At 38.2% G+C, this 25,780-nt stretch overlaps 2 protein-coding genes across 4 annotated transcripts; both read left to right on the plus strand.

Moving 5' to 3' along the window:
* Window positions 1–506: 506 nt before the first annotated feature.
* NMU (neuromedin U) lies at window positions 507–15,976 on the plus strand. Of its 3 annotated transcripts, XM_064652848.1 has the most exons (10): window positions 516–780; window positions 3,938–3,996; window positions 7,713–7,760; window positions 7,859–7,918; window positions 9,325–9,354; window positions 9,461–9,511; window positions 11,467–11,541; window positions 13,097–13,150; window positions 14,504–14,543; window positions 15,782–15,976. In XM_064652848.1, the coding sequence occupies exons 1-9, from the start codon at window positions 639–641 to the stop codon at window positions 14,537–14,539; spliced, it is 555 nt and encodes a 184-aa protein (XP_064508918.1). In that variant the 5' UTR covers window positions 516–638; the 3' UTR covers window positions 14,540–14,543; window positions 15,782–15,976. The 3 variants fall into 3 exon arrangements, with proteins under 3 accessions (XP_064508920.1, XP_064508919.1, XP_064508918.1); XM_064652850.1 differs by lacking the exon at window positions 11,467–11,541 and having other exon boundaries at window positions 507–780; XM_064652849.1 differs by lacking the exon at window positions 9,461–9,511 and having other exon boundaries at window positions 511–780.
* A 4,643-nt stretch (window positions 15,977–20,619) lies between these two features.
* On the plus strand, window positions 20,620–24,917 carry PDCL2 (phosducin like 2; the record flags this gene model as incomplete). The annotated part of the gene is given in 7 exon segments (XM_064653909.1): window positions 20,620–20,759; window positions 21,697–21,722; window positions 21,725–21,839; window positions 24,091–24,221; window positions 24,224–24,269; window positions 24,592–24,656; window positions 24,659–24,917. Coding segments are annotated over 7 exon segments (651 nt in total), but the record flags the coding sequence as incomplete, so codon positions are not given.
* Between the last annotated feature and the right edge of the window lie 863 nt (window positions 24,918–25,780).

The following is a 25,780-nucleotide window of genomic DNA, read 5'->3' on the forward strand; positions in this document are numbered from 1 at the left end:
AACTCGGCGACCAGTCGGCGGGTCCCAAGGCAGAGGGGTGCAACATCCTCAGAGCCCCATATCCCAGGCACCAACTGCTTCTCCCACATGCAATATTCATGAGTTTTTACTCCAAGTTCAGCTAGTTGTGGGCAAATCTGTGTCCTATTTCACCACTTTACATCACCCCCTTCTCTCTCCCACACCAGGCTGGGACAGAGCCTGAACTCTCCCCTTTGCCACACTCATTTCATCACTCCGAACGCCCGGGCGCGGCAGGGGAGAAGCAGCACCTTTCACGCCGGCCACCGCGGCTCCTGCCAGGGCTCGGGGGGAAGAGGGGCTAAAACATGGGTTTTTCTTAAGGAGGGGGTTTAATACAGTCCTGGAGCCTGGTCAGCCCCTTGCCTCCGTGCTAATCAGGGACATCCACCGCCCCAGCCGAGGTCCCAGTGGTCCTACCCCCGGGGCGGAGCGGAGCGGAGCGAGGTGAGTCACGCCCCGGCAGCGGGGCCGATCCCGGAGGGCGCGGGGCAGCCCTCCCCGAGCCAGGCTGGGGCTCGTCCACGTGTCGGGGAGATTTAAAAAGTTGGGGCAGGGAGCAAGGACATGCCCAGAAGAGCTGCTGGCAGAGCGGCGGCGCCGGGCACTCCGCGGGCATGGGACATCTCTGCTACCATCAACCTCCCGCGGCCACCCCCCAGCGCAGCCTGAGGAAGGCAGGGGACGGCGCGGCTCTGCCCGGATCCCCGCTTCTCCTCCTCTTCCTCCTCCTCGCCTCCTCGATGTCTTATTGCAAAGGTGAGGAGCATCCCCCTCGCAAGCCCTTCCTGCTCTGCCAGCTCTGCACATTATCTGAGGAGCGAGGGGTGCCCCCACAGCCTGCCAGCCTTGCGGGGGGTGCGGAGCGAACCGCTGCCTGGGTGCCCCGGGGTGGGGGTGTGTGTATAAGGATGCGCAGGAGGGTTGCAGCTGCTGGGAGCAGTTTTGGGGGTTGGTCTGGGAGGCTTCTTCGCATATTCCGGTGGGATTACTCTGTCCTGACAAAACTGCACTCCAGCAACTTGGAGAATTGACTTCTGTTAAAAGCGGTTTAATTTTAAATGTCATTTACTCTGATTTGAAAGGTGAGAAAAAGAAAAGAAACAAGATGTATCACAGAATTGCAGTCACTTAGTTCAACCTGCAGCAATATTTATTGGAATAGAAATCCTAAAAGGTGCTACTTTTGTATCAGGGAGTGCTTGTGAAAGGACTGATGGGCTGCTTAACAAACCATACTCTCTTTCTTATTGTATTTTCCCACCCCAGACAGATTAACTACTAACACCTAGTGAAGTAACGTCACAAAATGCTATGCAAGGATTATTTCCATTTTGTTTGTATTATATGTGTGTGGGTTGTTTTAATTGTGAGTTTTTGTTCTGATTTGTTGCATTTTTAATACCAACAATTAAAGAAATCTAAGTACAGTATACTTAATATCATGTTAAAAATAAATTCTGAAGAAGTGGAAGAGGGGAGGAAAGGAAAAGGAGGGCAGCAAAGGGCAATGGTGCATAGTATTCAATTATTTTTCTTACACAAATGATTGCCAGGAGCTGGTTTAGGGAGAGCAATGGAGGGATGAGAAGATGTAAGATGTGAGTCTAGGTTGTGCATCTGGCATTCTACTGCCTTGAAAGAAGTTGAGATTTTAAAAGTTGGCAGAATTGAAGGATGAAAGAGTAAATGTATTGTGGACAATGTCAATTTTGTAGGAGGATTTCCTCCTCCATATGCCTTTTGAATAGGATTGCTTTTCTCAATAGCACTCTCTTCTATCTTGTTTGTTTTTTTTCCCCCTATAGTTATTTTGAGTATATTACAAAATAACCTAATGTTTCACTGTGTTTGTATGTGTGTAAATGAATGAAGTCCTGTAGGGACTGCAGCACTGTTCTGGACAGGGTGATGAAGGGACACTGCTTAGCCCTTGGAGGAACACAGTCCTACATGTGAGCACAAAACAGATGGGACTATACATGAAATAAGAGTTTTTGAATAAGTGGAGAAGGATTAAGAAAACTTGAGAGCTGGTGAAATAATTTCCCTCCTCTGACCCAAAAGTTTCTGCTGCAGGAGTTGGGGGGGTGGGGGGGGGGGGGAGAAAAAGCAAGCTGTAATATTCAGGCTTGCTTTCTTGCTGCCCTAAGACTTACAGGTGAATGGATTTCTTCTGCTCCCCCTGAAAAGCCTTGGGAACCAGGCAATGGCAGAAACAGTGTTCAGAGACAGGCAGGCAATGGTTTGATGGGGAAGGTGTGCTAATTTGAAGTGTTACCCAGTTCCACTCTTTGCAATCAGGATACCAGTCCCAGGCAATACCTCAATTTGAATACACTAATTTAAGAGTAGAAAATGAAGTAAGACAACTGTAGTGTCTTTATGTGGCATTTTTACTTGAAATGAAACAAACAACTGGAAAGCAGTTTTCTTGTTATGTGAACATCTTGGAGATTTAAAAAAAATATTCCACTTCTGTATAGTGTGAAATTAAGAGCCTGTCTAATTCTTATTTTTAAGGGAAAGCAAACATCCAGAATAATTAGTCACCTTAAGTCTGTGCCAGTACCAACATGTGGTTTTGAAATCCGTCTGTTAACGCCTGAAACTAACTACTGTTGTGGTTATTGTTATTAGGAGTACATACAAAACAAACGAACGTGATGGGCACTCACACACTCCTTGCCTGGCCTTTCTAGATAAGTCTACCTTCACCTCTTTTTTTGTTTAATTCAGTTCAATTCCTTGAAAAAAATGTGACCACACGTAGTTTTAGACTTCCTAGGAGGTTATAAAATCTCTATTAATCTGAGGTCTTTTAAGAACAGTGTATAAACAGTTTAAGCATGGCTCACGGTCAGCACCTTTGAGCACGGGGATAAATTAGATAACTTTGTAGTGTTTCCTGTGGTGCTAGGCATGTACGGATAAAGCATGACCCTCTCCAGCACCAGTCTCCCTCCCAGGGGAGTTACAACACCTCACTGATATACCTGTGTGGTGTCTAGTATACTCACAATTCGGTGATGCTTATTTCTATTTTTTACAGAGGCTGTAACAATACATTGCTGTTAAAAATACAACATTGTTATTTTATCTGGCAGTGTAAGGGGGGATATTGTGGGCACTGAGTTGGAAGGAACCCTGGTACAATGACTTCCAGTTCTGCAGCCTGGGTGGACAGACATGGAGAAAGCTGCCCCGAGCCAAGCACAGCATCACTGCAGCATTGTGCAATTAATAACACATTAATAATCTTCTAAGGGACCAAACTTTTTCACATCACATATGTCAAATAGAGGAAACAATACCAGTTACACATGTACTGTCTATCACCTTTTCAAAAACACCTTGTTCATGTCACGGGTATTCTTCATATGCAAGTGTATGTTACATAGCACATGTTTAATTATTTAGTTGTAGCATACAAGAAGGCAAGAGGTAGAATCCAGATTCTCAACTTGCATTGCATGTGCTGGAGGTGAGCAGAGTTTTTGGAAAGCGCAAAGTTGTAGGCACTGGAACGTGCTTTCCTGAGCAGGTCTTAACATGCAAGGGCTGCCATGCAAATTTTCTTGCCTTCTGCTTGTCACTGAGAATGGACTAATGCTAGCCTGACCCTCAGTGAGTCCTGAACAACTTACACACTGAGATACATCTGTCTCTGCTGTGAACTTGTGAAGAAGCGTCCTGCTGTGTTGCTAACATACAGCAGGCAGAAACTACTGGACAAATCCCAAAACACTCAGGGCAGCAGACTTCCTTGGATTGTGCAGCTCTCAGACTTTGCAGTTAGTAAGTGTGTTAGGTATCCTAGCAATGTTCAGAGTTTTTATTTAAATCTCTGACACAGGATACTTATACAAATGACCTTTTACTGGACAGCATTGCTAAGCACAGTTTATGCTTCCAGGTGCACCGATGCCATCTCAGGCATTTGAGTCAGATGAGGATTTGCAGCTTTGGAAAGAGGTAAGCATCATCTACCATGTGGTATACTCCTGTTTCTTCTGTGCCCATCTTTGCTACAGTCACACCTCACTATTTCTCTTGCGTGGTGTTCAGGTTCATTTTCGTCCAGTCCTGTGTGTCTCCTATCTTGGCATCAGCCAAGATGTGAAATACCTAATTTTCCATAGATTCTTAACAGTTGCTTCAAGAGGATGTTGTGTCTGAGTGTTGAGATATCATTCTGAGAAAAGACTGTCTTGTCTCAATGGAGAGCTATGTTTGATAACAGTTGTCACTTAACTGTCAATGACCAGGCAGCCACTGTTCCTGGAAGAAACACATGGTCCTGCCTGGTAGTTTTGTATGTTATATGCAGGAATTGTTTCAACTCACCTGGTCTTACCTCTTTCATCTTCTGTTCTGCACACAGGGCTGGGACACTATTTAAGCCTATCCTAACCTCTCAATTTACTAGGTAAAGGTAAAAGATAATATACTGTGCCAATTAGCTGCTCTAACATTTTGCTAACAGTTGGCATCATAACTTCCACTCTAATCTCTGAAATGAACATTTGTTTTGACTCTGAGATGTGACATATATGTTAATACAGGCTCTTCTGTGCCCTTTTGGAACAGATGGAGTGGCAGGGCATAACATGTGGAGAGGGTTTAGCCTGCAACTTGCATGCCCTGGTGTTGCTGTAACCTTCAATTATTGTGTTGACATTTAATTTAGTAGCTTTTGATAACATTAGAAAGCAAGTGACTCATCAGGGCTGCTGATGCAGAGAGTAAATTTCTTCCTATTGAGACCATTACAGGAGGCATTACCCTTACTGTCATCTCCCCATAGTTCATATTGGAAGTACTGACTCAAAATCCAATATATTGGCACTTGAATGAGCTGTAGTGATATTTATCTCCTGGGGAAAAATGGTCTCTTGGGAAGTAAGATCCTGATAACTATAAGGAGTTTTTGAAAATCAATTATTTACATTCTGGATTAAAAATGCTGTTTTGTACATTTCTGCATTTCTTGATAAGATTTGCTAGCTGTAACACAGGATTTGTCCCTGTGGTGACTGGAAACAAAGCAAAGTTCCTGTTAGTTCAGTGAAGAAAATGGTAGACATAAGATACTAAATTCTGTAAAATTATATAATAGAAGCAATATAAAAGTTACCGTTGTAGCAAGAATTATGCAGGACTGGAAAGGGTCTAAGGAGAAAGAATTAGATACATAGCTATATATTCTCAGTCAACTGATTACACACTCATACTAGTTCACTGGAGTTTCTCAAAGTGAAAATAATCATTCTTCCCTGTTTGCTACTTTACTAGTGGATCATTCAGGAGAAGACCTGCCTTTAAATAAATCGAGTATTTTCCAGGAATGGCTCTGAGTTTATAAATATGAGAACTTTCTAACTAAGTATTTTGTTTCTTTACTTGTCTCTCAGTTCCTTTTGTTTCTTTATGTTATTTAACCAAATCCAAATAACTTGTAATCCCCTGACTTAAGGCCACATTTCTGAAATAGGGGAGAAAATTACAGAGAAGATGCATCAAAGATAGAAACTATTTTTTTTTTTTTAGTAAAGGAATTAACAGAAACTCTGGCTTTTCCTTAAACCTTGATTTGTCCATGAAAGTTTTACCTGAGAGATACCTTGCCTTATATTGTGTCGAACACAGTCTCTGGCTTGTTCTGCTGCTGAAATATGGTAGTTCTGACTCAAGCAAATAAACAAATAAAAAAATAAACACAAACAATCTTTTGCTAAGAAACAGATTTCTTTTAACATAGGCTTCCAAATGACTTCAGCTTAGTTTTATCTCATTGACTGGTTTCTCCCTCTATGTTTTCTTACTCTGAAAGTAGCGAAGCTGAACTAACACACCCAGAGACAAACATAGGCAAGTTGAAGGGAAAAGAGAATGGAGAGGATGTGTTACCAACAAAGCCTATTTGAAAAGGGAATTCTGTGAGCTATTAGTTTTCCCACTATATCTGCTAATGCTTTCTCGTAGATTGTCTCTAGAGAAATGAATCATCTCATCTTGAAGTACTCAGATATGCATTTTATATTTTTTTTATTGCTTTTTTCTTTTAATGCTCTCATTGCTAAAGAGTGCCGTTTAGGGCTTTTTAGCTATAATAAAATTGTAAGAACAATTGCATTGTCTACTCTATTTAAAATAAACCAAACAAACTTATGTTTTTTGTGCAGTCTTTGAACAAGATAATCAGCCATCTAACATTAACATCTAACATTATCAAATATTAAATGGAAAAAAAATAGCACATATTGAAGGAGGTTACTATTCATACAACTTTAAGGTTATATAATAAAAATTTAACCTGCTTTTTTCCATCATTATTAAACTGTGCAACTGTTTGATAATGAGTGCCAGAGATCCTCTCTTTTCCTTACAGAATACTTTGAGCCTTCAGCACTGGCAAAATTACCTCCGTGAATTCAAATACCCTTTATTCCATTTCTTATCCCTTCTCTAATAATAACTCCACTAAAAATTATTCAGTATTATGGGATTCTTTCATCTCAGAAAAGAGACAATAAGAAGGAAGATGTAATTAATACAAGGTTATGAACAGTAGGGAGAGGGTGGCTAGGAATCACTTACTCAGTACTTTTTCCAAGACAAGATCATGGCAGCATTGAATGAAGATAGCTTTGAAAAGACTGATGAAGACAAACAATAGTAGTATTTCACACAATGTTTAGGAAACTGTTGGCACGGGACACTGTGGATGCCGAAAGTATAATGTAGATCAGAGAGACATTGGTCAAATTCATGGCACAGAGGTTCATGGAACTTTATTGCAAAGACCTGCTTCCAACTCAAAGTGCTTGCATTACAAATTGCTGGTGGTTGAAGAGCATGAGCTTTTCTTTACCACTGATCTTGTCTTAGGCTTTTCCCAGGTGTTGACATTTGGCCATTTATGGAGATAAGTTGTAGAGCTAAATGGGCATTTGTTTTGAACTGAATGCAACACACGATGGTTTGGGTTGGAAGGGACCTTAAAGATCATCTAGTTCCAACCCCTCTACAATGGGCAGGGACACCTTTCATTAGACCAGGTTGCTCAAAGCCCCATCCAGGCTAGACTTGAATACTTCCAGGGATAGAAGTGCCCCTCATTTGCCATAGGAATCAGTGCAAACCCCAGATATTGGCTGCTTGTTGACTCACACAAATTGATTGGCATGCATAAGATGTGCTGGCACATATTATAATCACTAAAGGGGTGCATGCATCATACAGCTGCAGGGATGCTGGAATCCAATTGAAAGAGTTGTGTTTGAGAACTGATCATTGAATCACTTACTTTAGCTTTGTCATTGTCTTCATAGTTTTGTATAATCCAAAGATATTGCAGAAGAGATTTTAGTTCATAGTCCATACCCCATATATTAACAATCATAATTTAAAATATGATTTAGTCTGAGAAGCTTACAGTCAAGAGAATAAAGGACACAGATATTTATGTTTGTTCAATCAAACAAGTATAAGTTGAGGTTTAGTTATGTGGTTAAGGCCTTTTACCCCCTTTGAATGCAAAGTATTTAATGGTTGGACCTATAAGGATGTCTGACAGTAGACAAGCTTGCCATGCCTTTAGCTGTACTGAACTGCTTATGAAAATACATGTATTTCACTTCTTTTTATTAATCTGACTTCTTAAAAAAAGACTGTGTGAACTTTTACAGATAGATGATGCATGTTCTGCCTACCTGTCCACAAATTCTGGGCCTCAGGTGAGTCAGACAAAGGTTACTTTATACTTGTCTTACTATTTGTTATACATAGTAGAATTGAAAGTGTGATACTTAATTTCATGTTTTCTTTGCATTAGGTGTCCAGCACACTGGAAGAACTTTGTTTTTTGGTCATGGGATTTCTCCCAAAACCACAGGTAAAACACACAAAAGATTACTCAGCATTTCTGAAGTCTGATCTCACTGTGCCATTGTCTAGAATGAATTCTGAGGACCCAGTATCTGAAATGTCACTTAGCACTAGAAGTAATACTATCAGGTTTTGCTCTGAAATGCTAAGTGTCAGAATCCAACACCTATTAAAGATAAGAGGGAGACATTAATGTTTGGAAAATAATCTCCAGGTTGGATACAAGGTTTTTGGTGTTTTTATTGCTCTAGATAAGAAAAATTATGAGCTCTCAGGGGAGGAAGAAATTTGCTTAGGGTCTAGGGATGTACATCTACCTCTTCTAGGGCAGAGTGATCAATGCTGTCTACAGAGTTTGAAAAGATTAGTTTCATTAATAAACAAGGACATATAATATGTCAAGGAAGAATGATGTTCCAATCTGTCTCAGTTTAAGGAGACTGAAGTGTTTTGCTAAGGAGGATGAGTTATGAGGTAGACCAAACTCCCCTCTCTCAGCAATTGTAAATCCAAAATTAAGAGGCTCCAATCAAGGAAGTACAGAAAAAATAAGAAATAACAACCCTTTATTAAAGGATATATGTATACAGGCAAAACCAACAAAAGAACACAAAACCAAATAAACAATAATCCTGTACCTAAAAGTCCCCTCCAGAAAGGAAACAGTTTGATACTTCTCTGTTCTCTGGTGCGATTCTAATCCCGGTTGGCAGGAGCGCTGTTGGATCTCTGGAGGAGCAGAGCCCGCAGTGCTCGGTGTTGGTCGGCAGGGGCGCTGCTGGGCTCCGGCGCAGAAGCGGGAAAATGGAGATTTCCCCCCCACACACCAAGGAGGGGAAGGGGAACAGGGGAAAGAAGGGCGGGTTCCTTCGCACTGAACTCACGCTGTCTGCGGCTGGCTGTGGTCGGGGCTCCCCTTTTTTCGTCGATGAGCACAAACTCTCCAATGAATTCTGAGCAGATCTGGGCTGGGGACAGGGCAGTGTGCAGGCAAGCTGAGGCTGGAAAGCAGCCAGATGACCAGGTCGAGAGCAAAACGGCCTCTGAGCTTGTCCAACACACACACACACTGCTTACCTCTGTTAAGGCAGAAAGTGAAGTGTCTCTTTCCAAAGAGAGGAGGGGAGAAAAACTGCTCCCCCATACACCCCCTCCAGCCTTAGAGAAAGCTTTCAGCCTGGAATGCAGGTCTGCCAGCTAGTTCTTTTGTATAGTCAATCACCCCTTCCCCCTCCCTTGTTCGACACTTTCTTTTACAGCGTGACAGGGGAAAGAAAAATTTTCTGCTTGGATTTTTGGAACAAATAAACCTATGACACAATCCAGTACTGAAAAGTTTATGATGTAATTAAAATTGTCCATTGCTGTTTTTATTTTAACAAATAAAAGCCTCTCTACCAATTATTCCCGCAGGGTTTAGATGAAAAAGACAACACCAAAAGGGTAAGATGTCTATGTATGTTTTACGGTCACACTAAAATTGGCAAGAAGATCATAACACCCTTGCCCTGTTTTGTAGTAAACTTCCATTTTTAATTTTTTTGAACAGTTCTTATTTCATTATTCTAAGACTCATGACTCGGGCAACTCAGACATCGTGGTAAGTACTCCTTGTGAGTACACGTGTGCTTGTATATAAAACCAAAGCAATGTTCCTTTTTGCAGTAGTGTCTCCTACTGTATAGAAAGCTCGGGACCGGGAGTTGCATGTTTAAGATACAGAAGGTGTTTTAATAACATGGGAGAGGATCATCAATACTGTACAGGTGTGGAAAAAACCCCATACCCTAACAAACCTGATCAAACATTTGTGGAATCCCAACTGAATCTTAATCTCGTAGTTTCAAATTTTAAGAATGAGGTGAAATGCTTTTTCTGCTATTGGAACATAGCATATGCAGTGAAACAATGTGGAATTACAGGAGCTGAGAATATGACCATAACTATTAAGAATTCTTAATACATTTTTATTAATTATTAATTAAACTGCATGAATTCATTTGCACATGTTATAAATATGTAGCAGGCAAAATAGTATTTGCCTCACTCAAACTTTGGATTGTATTTTGAATGAAAAATATGATTTAAAACATAGTCAAGTATTGTTGCTATAAAAGTATTGTCATAAACCAACAATTCAACTATGTGTGATCCATTCTTGCTTTTAAAGTGCAAACATACTCTGCATCTATGCACCATAGGATTTTGAGAAAGATAAACATATTAATATTTTCTTGTTTCTTAGCAATCATTCTTACATCTTAGTGTCCTTTTCTGCTTTGTTCATTACATTTCTTCAGAAATATGTAGTGTATTTCCTAGAAAGTGATATTGCTGATATTCTTTTCATGATAGAGATGCTTTGGAGGCTTTAACAGTAATCAAGGCACAGTGAAATGAGCTAGTTCTGCTGCTTCTCCTGCTTAAAGGGTTACTGCATCCCACTTCATCACTATCCTGAATACCTTTGCTGTTGCTCCCAGAGATTACTGCTTTCTCACTTTTGGTTTTAGCCATTCAGTTGACTATTTTCTAGTCCAGTTCTCGGAGATACTAACTTAGGTGGGATCCATCATTCCTTAGCTTTATAACCTCTACCCACTGGCTACAAGACAGAGTTGAAGTGACCAGCTGGGATATCCTTAAATTCCTTCATTCACATCAGACTTCTACTTTTTTTAGATGCTATGATGCCATATTGCCTACCTTAGGCAGACCAATGCAAAACTGGCTCCAAATAGGCAAGCTTATTTTATCTATTAAGTACAGTAGCACTTTGGTAACCACTTACTCCATATATTACAATTCTTTTCATTGCATTACTTTCTAAGAAGTATTGTATCAAAAATGCATTTTTTTTTAAAATTACATTTATATGAGTTGAAGGTCTAAATTAGTTAAAGGAACATGGGTTTTTCTACTTTATTTCTCACTGTGGACCTCTCCACAAGCCCACATGGTTGTGTTTTGCCAGGGTGGGCACTTAGGCTGCACACAATACCACTGTGCTTAACCAGGCTGTCTCCAGGCTTAAAGTCTTGTGAACACAAGGAATTTCATGATTGGAGCTTAGATATAGTAACCAGTTCCATGGTTACAAATGTCACTTGAGAAGGGATCCCTCCTGTACACTGTTCTCTAGCAAAAAATGAATAATTTTTCTTGCTGCCATTTAAGATGAAGCTGCTAACTTCCATAGTAGATAATCATAGAAGTGTTAATAGAAATACTGTATGGAAATACTCTCTCTACCACTCCTAAGACTGATCAAAGTCTGAATAATTGCAGTAGTATGAAAATGGTTCTGAACTTTCAATTAGTAAAGGTGAGAATGCATGGCTTTTCCCTCCATCACTCTGTGAGTCACATCCATAGTATAAATGTTTGTACCTGTTTGTTGTCAAGTCAAAATGTTAAAAAAAGTTTCTCAATTAACATCTTCGGTCCTTTTTTGGTGCATATTTGGTCCATAAGCCAATACTGTGGGAAGAGACTTTTTTTGCATCAAGTCCCAATTTCATTGTTGTTCATGTGTCTGTGTTCATGTCCTCTCAGTCGTCTGTCCTGCATCCTTTACTGCAACTCGTTCCTCAGCTTAATGAGAGAAGACTGAAGAGATACAAAGTGGACGTATGTAAACTTAAATTCTGCCTGCTTCTGCTCTCACACTTTGTTATTCATTAGCTCTTCTAAAAATGTTGTAGACCTTTCTGCTCATATATTTTGATTGGACTACCTGACTGGTGTCATGGAATGTGTTTCAGGAAGGGTTATCTTGCTGCTGACATTTTGTCCCCTCATATTGGGAAGAAAACCAGAACCTGCTGTATGTACATAAACATACTACACCTCTCTCCCTGACTAGATGAGGAATTATAAAGGTGGATGGGTGAAGGAGGAAAGCTGCTTATTGAATTCATTCTTCCCAGTTTGGACCAACAAAAGATTTTGTCACAGATTTGATTTCTCTTGACACACATCTTGCCTGATAGAATATGATCTAAAAAGAAGAGATAAGCATTTTGCTGGCAAGTCAATCTATGAGACTGAGCAAGATACCTTCTAGAGGGGAGGCTTTAAGATAAAACCCTAAATAATTATACGTCTTCATGAATACATATATTTCTGTGTACATATGTACTAGAGCATGTATTTATTTTTTAACATTTCTAAACCCTTGGAAGTTTAAAAGGAAAGTGTTACAACAATGACCGATTTTTAGCTTCAATTGTTTTCTGATACTAAACTTCTGACATGAAATCAAACAGGAACACTATGTAAACTTGTTTAAGAGGTGTCTGGCTGTAAGCAGAGAACGATATATTAACGTAAATCACAATTCCTCATGAGTAATTGTACTCTTCATTCTTTTTATGTTCTAGATAATTTCCTGAACTTGCAACAGCTGTCTATTTTGTTTCCATTTTCAATTTTGAATAGAAAAAGTAGAAAAAGAATGACATATAAATACTGTTAGACACTCCAATGGCAATGGACAAGGCTCCATTGACAGAAAAATTTTTATCCTTTTGGAATATAAAAAAACAATAGTAGTGAAGTAGTGAACAGATTATAAATCCAAGATGGGTATTTCAAACCCTGTTAATGCTGGAATGAGATGGACAATATAAATAAAAATCATACAGACTTTTACATACAGCAAGGAACTGAGTATAATGCTATAGCTGGTGAACTGAAGTCAGAATTAAAATCAAGACTCAAAAATTACGTATAGTTTAAATCCTACTTCCTTTGAAAGCTTCCCTGGACTGAATCTACTCCTTTGTTTGAAAATGATGGGAGTCATCCTGTTTCACACATTTCTCACATGGTAATGAAACCTGGAAAGGTTTCTCACATGGTAATGTAAAGGTTTCTCACATGGTAATGAAACCTGGAAAGTCAAAGGCAAAGGCTGGTCATCATTTCTAGTACCATTCTAAAGCAATCTGAGCTGAGCTAAAACTCCAGGTGGAATTTGGCCCCCATTCATATGTTTTCTGCCATTTCTACATTACAACATGAACTTCTTGTTACTGACATGGAAAAATGCACATAAAGCATTCCTTAAGGGGCAAGACTGTGTAGTAGTACTGAAGAAATATTTTTTAAATGCACATAAACTACCTGTCTATATGTATTAATTTACAGCAGTAGATATAATTTGAAATACTTTTTTTTCCAGGAGGAACTTCAAGGACCTGGAGGGATTCAAAGCAGAGGCTACTTCTTCTACAGGGTATGGTTTGTTTGACTTTTTTCTTTTCATTTTGTGATGAGATACCAAAAAAAAAAAAAAAAGGTAGAGAAACCACTGAATTACAGAAAAATTGCTGTGACTGAGGAAACTTTTTTCAGGAAAAGCATTACACTGTATAGGACTACTTAAGATCTGCTTCAGACTTTTTCTTGGATTAAAATAAAGGCATAATAGGAATTTTTAGAAATAATTTTAGGTTTGTGTATACATGATATCATGCTATACCTTAAGAAGTTATTGGGTTTTATGTGTCTAATTCTCAGAGAAAGTTCTAGAAAATATGACATCTTGGACAATCTTTCTAAAGTGTTGCTCAACATGGTGCATTTGCATATGATATAAATACAGTGCCATGCTTACACACTGTATTAAAACAGCTATTAGGCCTGACCTTGCTGTTTTCCTTATATATTGACCAGTAAGGTGAGACATTAAATACAGAAATTCTCATGAGACTGAATCTATTGTGTTCATCTTTTATGCCATGTTGCCTTTTTACTTCATTTTGACAAAACTGAGAAGATGGCAAGTCAGACTTAATAATAGTTCCCTTGATTTTGATTGCTATTTCTTTCTACTTAAATGAGAAAGTGGCTAATGGCTTTAAAAAGAATGGAGCTAGGGTTGGACTCAATGATATTAAAGGTCTTTTTTGCAACCTAAGTGATTCTATGATTCTAATGAAAAGAGCACTAATTTGTATCTCTTACGTATCAGGCTTGAATCTTTATAGTTATTAAGACAGGCCAAAGTTTTGAGTAATACTAATATTGGTGCATTCAAGCTTCCAGTGTAAAAGGCAAATCCTTATAAAGCTCATTAAGAAATTTTTTATCAGCTTTAGTAGAAATTGTATCAAGTCCCTCAGTAGTGCAAAATATTTCTGAAAATGACCATAGTGAAAATGGAGAAAGTCTTTGCCTATGTTAAAGAACACAGTCTAAAACCAAAAAGTGACATACAGTTGTTTGTTAATAGAAACATGCACTTATAATGTTATAATAACAACAATCAGCACATTTTAAGAAAATGCAAAAAAGAATAAGGGATAATGATCTCCTAGAATGACTTCTTATGGCTTTCTCCCAGTTATAAAATCATACAAAATAGGTATAATTCATTCTTCAATCTATATGCAGTAAATTTTACTGTATAATTCTCCTCCGGAGATAGATATAGTTTAGACAATAACTTATCTCAGGTGTATCTTCAATGATGATCACATTGACAGAGCTGAGAAGTTTGCCAATTTCTATACACACTAAGTTGTCTGGGCTTTGTTACTAAATCCTGTCAGTTTTATAAAGCGCTTATTGAATATTTCTCTTTCAGCCACGTAATGGAAGGAGATCAGTGGATTTTCGCTAAGGAGGTATTTATTTAATACTTTTAATCATGATTTACATGTAAATTAGTTAATTTTTATACATATAGACCACCACATTTATGTTGAGAAGTAGTCTCAGAAAGCTTTTAACTGTGGGGTCAACTTAGATTTCCACCCACAAACTTCTCTCGGATGTGTTAAATACATTGATTTTCAGAAGAAGTGAATAGAAACTGTAGGTACTCAGTTCCTAGAACAGAAAACACAGAGGTGTTTCAGGCAGCAAGAACTGTAAACAGTTTGGAAAGTTAATGATGATGATAAGTATATGTAAGAAAGAACTGATCCAACTACCTGTCACAGACATACTGAGAAGTAAACTGACATCCTCGAGGTAATCCCCTAATCTTAAAGACATAAAACTCACACTGAAACTAAGTAAAGACTTCAGGGTTTAATTTCAAAGCATTCAACTATTTTGAGAGATATAAAAAAGAATACCAATATTATCATCATCATCACCATCATGGCTGGGCTTCGTGAACGAAGATTTGGGAAGGGCTCTACCCACGTTTGTCACAAGCACGCTGGTGGCTAAAAAGGCCAATACGAGATAGGCATGGCCGGTTGCAAAAGGCACAGCAGAAAGACTCCTTAGGTGGTATATTCTGCAAGGCACGATTCTTTCTGCGTTGTCTTTTCTCCTCGAGAGTGATCCTGTGTGCTTTGTCAAAAGCATCAGCAGCGTTATAGATGGTGTGTCTCCAGATCTCCCGATTGGAGGCCAGAGTAGACCAGTTATATTGATCAATATGGCCAAGGCTGAGATGTTGCTTCAGGGAGTCCTTGTATCTTCTCTTCGGGGCTCCTCTCTCGCGGCAGCCGGTGGCAAGTTCCCCATAAAGCAAGATCTTAGGGAGGCGGTGGTCCTTCATCCTTGAGACGTGTCCTGCCCAGCGCAGCTGTGTTCTCAGCAACATGGCCTCGATGCTTGTTCTAGAACAGATGTATTGGTCACATAATCTGACCAGTGGATGTTTAGGATTGTATGGAGGCAGCGTGGATGGAAGCGTTCTAGGAGTCGCAGGTGGTGGCGGTAGATGATCTGTGATTCAGATCCATATAAGAGGGTAGACAGCACAGTGGCTCTGTAAACACTGATCAGTGTTTACAGATCAGTGACCAATATTATAATGCTCTGTTTTCTAATGTATTTTATACCTCTATCATATTTTAAATACTTAGTGTTAAATCAACAGCTAATGCTTTTTCTTATTTTTCAGGATTTTAGATTCCTCACCTAGAGCTAATACTGCAGGAATGCTGAGTACATGGACATACTCTTTTCCTTACAAAAATTATTCGTTACTAATGTACAATTAAAAATCAAATGAATGTAAATGTTCTTAAACTACATTCTGTTTAGGATTCAAAAGTTTCTTTACTTTCTTGATTATATTAAAAGCATATTAAAATTATTTGTTTCCTAGTGTTATGATGTTTACAACCACATGTAATTCAGCTGTAAAAAGTCAGTGTGTGCATGCAACAGACACTGCCTCTAGCAACACTCTTAAGTAAATAATTTTTCCTTTCTAAATAAAAGCACTCAGATAGAGAGTTGTTTGAATAAGAATGTTTGCAACACAAATACAAAAAATTGATTTTTTTTTCCGAATATGTGATTTGTGCAGTCTTTAAAATCATAGCTTATCTAGACAGGCCAAAGAAAGTGTAGTTTGATATTCAAGATGATGTTTTCTCCCCCTGTACTTCCTTTGCTGTAGTCTATGGACTTGTGGCAGTCTGCGGGGTCAAGTTCAGTACTCTGCAAGTGATCTATGGAATTATATTGATGATAAAGAAGTTTTACAATCCCCAATAAGCTTTAAGGTTAACAATGTTTCACTGGCTGGAAAAAAAGATGAGATTCTCTGTTCCCTTAATAAAAGAAACATGAATAAGTTGTATGTTTTGAAGAAATATCTTGACTTTAATTCAACTGAAATATAATGGCATCATTTTTTTAGCTATTAAGAACACAGGTGCACTCTGGTTCTCATTCAGAAGAAGATTTAATTGCAACTGGGATTAGGATTCACTTGAAAATTCAACTGCTTTCAATGTAGACTTAAAGAAACTCTACTAAGAAAAACAAGTCAGCCTCACAATCTTCCCAGCTTCTCTCTCTGAGTTTATTTTCACACCACAGTTGTGTTAAAACATGATGTTTAGGTTGTAATTATGTTGAAAGTAACTAATTATTCAGAATGGGATGATCTTCATGGTCCCTTCCAACTCAAACCATTCTGTGATTCAATGTAGAAGCAGACTAAAGTTTTTAATATTGTATTGACTGGTCATGGCTTGAATTGACCTCACCATTATAACTCCTGCTTCTGCAATTTTGGATGAGCAGCAAAACTTCAGAAGGTAGCTGGGAAAATGATGGCCTCAGAGGTGTAAGCCAAGTTGAGAAGACCTTTTCTTGATCACTCATTTTTGCACTGCTGTTTGCTGTGCCTCCAGTTGAACTGGCACCATTATTTGTGAACTGAGGATCTAGTTACCTGACCCCTGCTCAGAACTAATGTGAGGCCTGCCACAAAATTGCGTTTTATAATGTATTGTACTAGATTAGGCTATTTGTTTGAAGTTTTTCCCGCAAGTGCCTTACACCACCCAGCTGACAGCTCCCACTCCAACAGGCAGGGCATGAGCAGCCCACAGCTGAGGGCAGGGCAGGGAGTGTGGTGGCCACCTTTGGTCACACCAAACCACTTGAGAGTGCCACCCTTTGACATTTTATTCCTTTCTTCTGGAATTGTTTCAGATGGGATGTGTTTTCTCAGCAGCAACCCATGAAGGATGGGCCAAGTGGACAGGGCTGCCCTACTGCCACTGTCCTGCCACCACAGGGTCAGCAGCCTCTGTGAGGGCAGCAGTGCCAGGGCTAGCCATGCAGGTGGGCACAGAGCATCACCCCAGCACTGAGCTGGCCAGGGGAGGCAGCAGCTGAGGCTGAGGGCGATGAGGGAGTTGGGTCAGCGATGTCAAGGAAACGGGGGAGATTTCAAGTGGGTGGTAGGGGGTGTTACTGGGCCCCGAAGCACCACATCGTGCTGCTGGGGCAACCAGAGAGTGGTCTGGAGCAAAGGCAACTGCTGGGAAGGGAAGGCTCCCTCAGCATGGCCAAGCCTGCCACAAGGCTCTGCAGAGCCCTGCAGGGCAGGGAGAGCTGGGGCTGCTGCTCTGGTCCTGCATAACCTTCCCAGCCCCTATGGGGTCCTGAGAAATGACAGGTGGGAGAGAAGCTTCTGTGGGTTTCCTTGTGCCGAGACATGAGGAAACTCTACGTTTCTAACTGCTAAGAATTAACTATCATTGCTGCCCTGTAAGAATAATAAAACGCTACAATTTGTTAGCTGAACAGTTGTAGGTGTTCATATTTTAAAAACACCATTGAGAATTCGTTTCATGTCATTAGCCAGAAAAAAAGAACTGCAAATTAAATTTATTAGAAGTGTTATTTACATGTAAGGATTGATGTTATCCAGGGTGTGGTTCACCAGCTGGTGGTGATTAACATCATCACTGGCAGCAGTCAGACATGTTATGAAAAGGGTTTTCTCTTGGGCTTGTGCCCTGCTGGTAAAGTAATGCTGTTTCAGTGATGTAGCTTCATACTCTGAAACCAATTTATGTTGGATCATTTTTGCTACTGCTTGGCTCCTTTACACTCAAACCATCAAATATCTTGAGAAGCTTTTGACACATATTTTCATTTATTTCATCAACGTTTTAAATATTGATTTGATTCAAATTGTTAAAAAAATTGTTAAAGGTTTGCTAGTTTCTGACCTTCTCTTCCTTGAGGCAGGAGTTCAGATTTATCAGATACTGGTTTCTGTTACATTTACTGTGATCTAGGATTCTTGATCAATTTTTTTTTTTATTTTATATTTTGTAGATGTAACAGCATCTAGAAAATGTCCAATATAGAACTGGTTGCACAAACGTATTGAATGTTGCAAGCATTAAATAGGTATAGTATAAAATGCACCATTGAAGTAAAATACTATGGAAAGATTTTATGTTGGACCTAGATATACAGAAAAACACAAGACGACAAAATATTAAAAATATTTCCTGGCAAAAAAATGGTCAGAGCTTATCTTCTGGGTTACATACATTCCAACTCCATTTCATTAGTCCTTTTTGCTGTGTGGTTTTGAAGTTATTTGTCTAGTTATGATGATGATTTTTATTATGTTTTTTAATACCTTGTTCTTCATAATCCTGCTATGGGAAAGGATTTGCATTCTATGAAGTGGGCAAATCTGATTGTGGCTTAAATCAGGCAATCATACACTAAACACTAATTTGGAGGCCAAAGTGCCTGTCTATCACTTGTGTTTCTTCTGTAGTTACCTTGGAGGAGTATTCCTAGTTATGTGGATTTTTTTGATAGCCTGGCTGTACCTAAGTCAAAATTCTGCTTTGGTGAAGGATTGAAAACTTGCAGTAAGACTGAGTGTAAGACGCTTTTGTGTAAGTAAACCCTGAGGAATAACACTATAGCAAAATCTTCATTTGGGTTTTTCCTACTACAGACCCATTAGTGACCATCTAACTCATTTATGGAGCTTCTCCTTTAATTTTTTCCCAGTGGATTGTATCAATTACTTTTCAATCAAAGAAAGAGAAAACATTATTCTTAATTCTTATATTTTTATATGTGGATAAAGTCAGTTTGTGAGTATATTTGAAATATCATTTGGAGATGAAATAACCACCTTCTTAGAGGTAGAAAGTTACAGAAAATAATTTTCCACCTATTGTAACTATTTACAGTGGAGCAGTTCAACATCAGGATATCGGAGATTTGCAGAAGGAATAAATTATTCAGATGTGAAATCTCTTCTTTATCTTAGCAATAAGGCTCTAGAAGTTTGCAAGGCCAGAGTGCTGCATTAGTAGTGCATGTTGGTAGCAGTACCCTTGCCTGCAGTCTGCTAAGCCAATGCAATAGGAGTGTTGGAGGAACTGTCGTGAGCTGCTGCCACTTCCTTTCCACTTCAAATCCTGCCAAGCCTTGCTTCCTTCCTCATGCCAGAGAAACTGGCAGAGATCAGAGTCTTCTTGCAAACCCACTGTTTTTAACTTCCATGTGAGAGATAGCATGATTCTATTTACTCTCTTTGTGAATTCCACAAGTATTTTTTCATCTAAATTGCAAAGCAATTTTTTTACCTTTGTGAAATTCCTTGAGGCATGTGTAGTATTTGATCTTCATTAGAATTGGTTGCATTATACTCATGCTAAATTCTGTACAAGAGCCTTGTTCAATAAAAATGAGGCAGCTGTCAGTTGAAAAGGCCAGTGCAGTACTCATGGGCACGGTAATAATCCAATGAAAATCCTGGATGTTTCCTCAGGTAAAATTTTTGTAATGTACTTTTTGTTCGATTTATGCTGCATTATTATGGAATTATGTATATCACCAAATATTTATGTTATTCAAATTTATATAGTTATTTATTTATGGAGGCTTTTCAAATAAGTCATTATTTCAGGGCCAAAAATACCATACTTTTTGATTAGCAATCCATTTTAAAATCTGCTTTACTACTTCCAATTCATATTTGAGGCCTCCCAAATGTTGCTATTCTACCATTCCAACAGCAGCTTTGTTAAAATAAAGAGTCTTTTAATGTGATAATTTCAGTAGAAATGCAGTCTTATGAAAAGCATGCAGTTCCTTTATCTTAACCGTTGAATTAAAATTACCACAGAAGTCCAGTGTTATAAACATGGTGTATTATGTTAACACATTAATATTAATAATTGATTTAAAACAAAACGGTCTTCTGATTCTAGGTATGCTTTTACACATTTATTCACAGTGTCAATACCTTATTCTTAGTAGTTCTTGCTGTTTTCAGTTCTTAAGTGAAAAATGACAAATAAAAATTCATGGTAGAGAATGGTCCATGGAGGTGTTGCAGCCTTAAAGTAATGGATCCCTTTTGTTCCACCTTCAGTACATCCAAAGCAAAAATGACTGGTTTTAATTTTTAAAAAGGCACACAAGAATCATTTGTTGATTTAATTTTGCTTCATACTATTAAAACAGGGTTCAAGTAAAGATACTGAATGGAATGATATATTGAAAGATTTTGGAATTCTTCCTCCAAAAGAAAAACTGAAAGATGAAATTGAAGAAATGGTTTTACACTCACAGAAAGAAGCACAGGGCAAGTAAAATTAAATATACATGCCAGTAGTATAACAAATTTTGAAAAGTGGGAATATTTTCAATAATAATTTTTATAACTTGAATATTGTACAATAATTATGTTTTAATTTTTATTATTTTCACTTTTTTTTTTAAAGGATTCTGAATTAAACATACAACACAGTGACAGTTTACACAGAACAAAAAAGCTAACTCCATCAAAACATTTCCTCTGTTTAGATTCTACCTGTACTTACTGTTTTTGAGTTTTTGAAATGACCAAAACAGTTCTAGTGCTAACACTCTGTATCTAGTGCTGTATTCTCACAGGAAGATAATAATTCACAGTTATGTGGAAGTTGTAAACTTAAACTATCTTGTATTGTTGCTAGAGTATAATAATATTGTGCATGTATTATTTAACTTTTTTTTTTTTGAAAAGCCACTTTGCAGTGGCTTTCAGTTAGTAAAATTAAGAGCTGCTTTTAGCTCAACAGATTTCAGTAAGGTATTTTCCTTTTCTACCTTGCAAGTATTTTTATAGATGAAGACTGCCATCTACTGTTTTTACATTTCAGTTTTCATGAATTATTTTAAAATTGGTAAATATTAGTATATATACTGTAATTCCTCCCTAAACTAATCTCTTTTTCAGGATCATACAAACAATTAGTACCTGCTTTAATATTTTCTGGCTTTTTCTCAAATGATAAATGCTTGTGCAACTTATTACTCAAGTTTCCCAAATCTGATACTGATTAATTAAGAAAATGTATTTTAATGTCATATTTTTGAATAAAGATTGGCATAGAAAACTTTCTAAGGTGTGAAATTGTGTTAGAAGACCTTAAGCTAAAGGGTTGTTCAATTTTTAAAGTAATTGAGATGCACTGGATATTATTTTAAAATGCACTTTAAATGTTCCAAATATGCTTATTTTTAGTTTTAGTTTTTAATTAGGCAACAAGACTTGCAAGAATGGAAATGCCTCAGAGGAGGCAAAAGTAGGGGGAACTAAGAGAAAGCTGTAGAAAGCAGTATGTAAATGAAGTTACAAATGCTCCAGGGGATGTTTGGGTTATAATTCATCTTTATCGGTCAAGGTAATTACATTCTTGCACAAAATGTTGAATACTTCAATACAAAGAATTGAACTGGTAATTAAAAAGCAATATCAGGAAAAATTAAATACGAGTCTTATGAAATAGCATTTGGTTGGAGGCAATGGAATTAGAGAGCACCTGACCTCCTTGATTTGCTAATTCACTTAGTGTGAATTAATCACTTCATTTTTGTTCAATTATATGAAAAAAATATTTTGCTGTGTACATTTACCACCATGTATGTAACCTCACTGAATCTCTGAATTTCACTGAGAAAGTGGTGTCCACTCTTTGTAGATTCTTTTCCTAGCAGGAGTACTCTAATAGGACTTTTCTTTCCCCTTTATTTCCCCTTTGACTCCAACAAATCAAAAACCCTTCAGAAAAAGTTTCAGTTATGAAAACTGAGGAAAGCTAGAGGACTTGTTAGTTTATCATCTTCCCAGTGAATTCTGTAGAGGTAGCAGAAGTTGTGATAGGATCCAGCAGAAATGTCAAAGGACTTCCATGATCAGTTCCATATATGTTAGCAACTCTATTAGATGTTTTTGAAAAGCACTGAGAATTACTATGGAACATTTAATAATTTTTTAGGCTCAGGCCAAATTTCATTAAAATTACAGCAATTTAAATTCACAGATCTGAAGAAAGAAAATAGCAGCCTTTCTTGATTTTCATTGGATTTGTATAATGGAAAACCAATTCTGCAATTTACCATTGCATAAATACGAGTCTGTGAGGAAACTGGTAATTCCTTGGGAATGAATATGAGTATCCCCAAAGTCTCTCATGGCTTGTAACAAAACTGCGTCGCCCGCCTTTGGCCCCCAGGGTCCATAGGCCACATTGGCTGCAACAAAGATCCTAATTGCTAAAAGGTTAATGGGCTGAAGGGGAACAAGAAAAAGGGGGGTTTCTGTGTCTGGGTTTTTGGTGGAGTTTTTGTTTTTTTTTTGATTGGTTTCTTTTTTTTTTTTTTTTAAACTGAGGTTTATATAGTGATTGTATTGCAAATAGTAGCTATGGAAGTAATGAAGGGGTTTTTGGTGATAATATGACTATACAAAGGTTTCCTTGATGTTACTTAGGTTTTACTAGAATAAAGAATTAATGAAATGTTAAACTGAAAGCTAGTCTAAATAAGTTAAAGTAAAATGTATGTTACAGGTTCAAAAATCTCATTTAAACTCTACAATAAATGAACAGAATGAGCTTTAAAATCTCAGTGGAGAACAAAACTGAGGCACAGTGCTTGAAATGTCTGGTAGCTTTCATAGACTGTGCCTCCCATGTAATTTTACTTGGATAGCTCTTTGAATCACAACGATCTTAGAAGAAGCTAAATAAAATTTGTGGTGCAATTCTTATAACAAATTGTTATAGGTTATAAATCTGAGAGAGGAATTTTTCTCTCCCTGCTTCCCTGTAAGAGAAACAGAGTTCAAATAGGGAAGGGGGAAGGGAATCAATTAGCCTTACAAAAGAAATGGCTGGCCAGACTGCATTCCTGGCTAATGGCCCATCGAATGCTGGAGTGAGGGGGGGAAGGTTTTGGAGATTTGGGGAGCTGGCCGCCTGGACAGAGGGGAGCGCAGACTGTGGAGTTCGCTCTTGGGGATGGAGAAAGGGATCTGCATGCAGGCATTTGGAGAGAAGGGCAGGAAGTTTTTCTTTTTGGCTTTTCGTCCTGGTGAGGCCGGACCACCGGACTCGGTCGGCTCGCACACTGCCTCGTGACTCCAGCCGGGACCTACTGGGTTTTCATCGGAGAGGTCTGTGCTTGCTGGGAGAGAAGGGAAGAGCCTTGGAACACCGTCATCTGGGAACAACAAGAACTGCAGGCCCTGCACCTTCAGCGATCCAACAGCGCTCCCTGCAGGCCACGATTAGGACTGCACTAAAGGACAGAGAAGTATTCATTCAGACTTTTTTTTCTAGGACTACTGTCTAGGTTTTTTGTGTTCTGTTACCGTTTTTGCCAACATACATATATCTTTTAATAAAGGGTTGTTATTTCTTCTGTTTTTTTCCACACTTCCTAGATTAAAGCCCCTTAATTTTGAATTTACAATTGCTGAGAGAGAGAAGTTTGATCTATCTCATAACTCACCCTCTTTAGCAAACATTCCAGTCTCCTCAGACTGAGACACAAATTAAAATAGGAAGAGACTATAGTATTCTTTAAAGAATTCTTTAGTTACTTTACAAATCATTTATACCAGAAGTGTCATCATACTTTCTTCTTTTCTAGCATCCCAGTGTGTTTACTGGTTAATGAACACCACAACCTGCTAGCCTGGAAGTTTCCAGAAGTCAGGTTTCTCAAAGCCATTGTAAACTTCTGCATTCAGAATTACATGATATATACAGTACTTGTATATAAACTAGTGAAATAAAAGGCAGGTTCATTGGAGTAGTTGAATGTAGAAGGTAAGAGAAGTACTTTTAAATAACTCACGATATGGAAAATTTTATTATGTTTGTGATCATTACATCTAAAGGCCACTGCTTAAAGAGTGAACAGGTTTTTGATTGTTTTTGTAGGGGAAAAAAGTCTACAAAAAGCAAAGAACTAATTTATGTAATTCTGTGGTAAGAGTATTGCCTAAGCATGGGTGTTCTGCAATGTCACAGTTAGATGTTTTACCGAGATAAGGTTGGGTTGGCTCTATTTTTTATTGTTGTTGAGATGTGTCTTGCTCTTTATTTAAAGTAATTTTTCTCTTAAGTGAGAATTACCTGCAACTATCAGAATAAACTGTAACTTGTTTTTACAAGAGTTCAATTGAAAATTAGCAGAAGTTGGAGCAACAAAAACTAAGAACAAAACCCCCAAAAGGACATTATGAATATGATACTGCCAGTGTGAAGCACTTCTGCTCATGAAGACACCAATACAAAAACCAGTGATGTGATGAAACTGCTTGAGAGCCTTTTAATGCTTTAAACAGATCATCTGTTTGGCATAAGTTAGTTCACATACAGTTTTTTACTCCTGTGGTAAGCCTGAAACTATTAAAAACAGGGGAGGGGAAAAAGAAAAAACTTCTGGTTCGATTGTGTATTTTTTGGTTTTGATTTGTGGAAGAAAACTGTAGTAAATGAAAGCCACACTTACCTTTAAATTCCTACAGATGGCTGTCATTGACATCGAGAGTCTGGATTCTCCATTTCATAAACGGAAAAGGGAGGGCATTAGCTCTAATCCATACTTTCCTCTTCCTTTTATCCAGTGTGGGTGCAAGATATTCCTTTAATTTTCAGTGACATTACTGTAGTAGAACTCTGCTCTGCAAAGCACCTTCTCAGTTCCCCCACTGAAAAGCGGGACCCAAAGACAATGATGCTTATAGACATATATAATCAGGATTTGGCTGTGAATCCATTGACTAACACTTCCATTTGTCTGATAAGAGTTCAAGAATTTTCTCTAGGGTTGTAGATAATTGTCCCACTATTTTAGAACACTGACAGTTGAATCAGTTTTTCTTTCCTTACAAACATAACTGTATCTTTTACAAAGTAGTTTACAGTACCACTGCAGAGAGGCAAAACTACGTGAGTGAATTAAGAGGCCTTCCTCCTGATTCAGCATTTTTATTTCTTATGAGTAGTGAATCAAATTGTATAGTATTAATGTTATTTTTCCAGTGACTCATCATACAAAAAAAAATATCCCAGTGTGCTTATGAAGATTTAGTTATATGCAACTGACATGGTTTATAGCACTGAAATGCAGAAAGAAAAATGAAAAAGAATAGTTCCCTTAACACACGGCACACGGATACATAAGAAGAACAATAAAGTGAATTGATGACTGGTTTTTTTTCCATGCAGTGAGATATAGCTCTGCTATTGGTAGATATCTAGTGGCAGATACCACTTCTGGGAACTTTTATTTTGCAGATTCAAAGAGGCAACTAGTAGATAAATTTCAGAGA

The sequence above is a fragment of the Pseudopipra pipra genome, chromosome 4 (assembly GCF_036250125.1).
Source record: "Pseudopipra pipra isolate bDixPip1 chromosome 4, bDixPip1.hap1, whole genome shotgun sequence".
NCBI classification, from domain to species: domain Eukaryota; kingdom Metazoa; phylum Chordata; class Aves; order Passeriformes; family Pipridae; genus Pseudopipra; species Pseudopipra pipra.

Coding starts and splice junctions, on each gene's coding strand:
- NMU (XM_064652848.1), top strand. CDS start 639: ATGGGACATCTCTGCTACCATCAACCTCCCGCGGCCACCCCCCAGCGC. Junction 781..3,937: donor CTCGATGTCTTATTGCAAAG/GTGAGGAGCATC, acceptor TTATGCTTCCAG/GTGCACCGATGCCATCTCAG. Junction 7,761..7,858: donor CCACAAATTCTGGGCCTCAG/GTGAGTCAGACA, acceptor TCTTTGCATTAG/GTGTCCAGCACACTGGAAGA.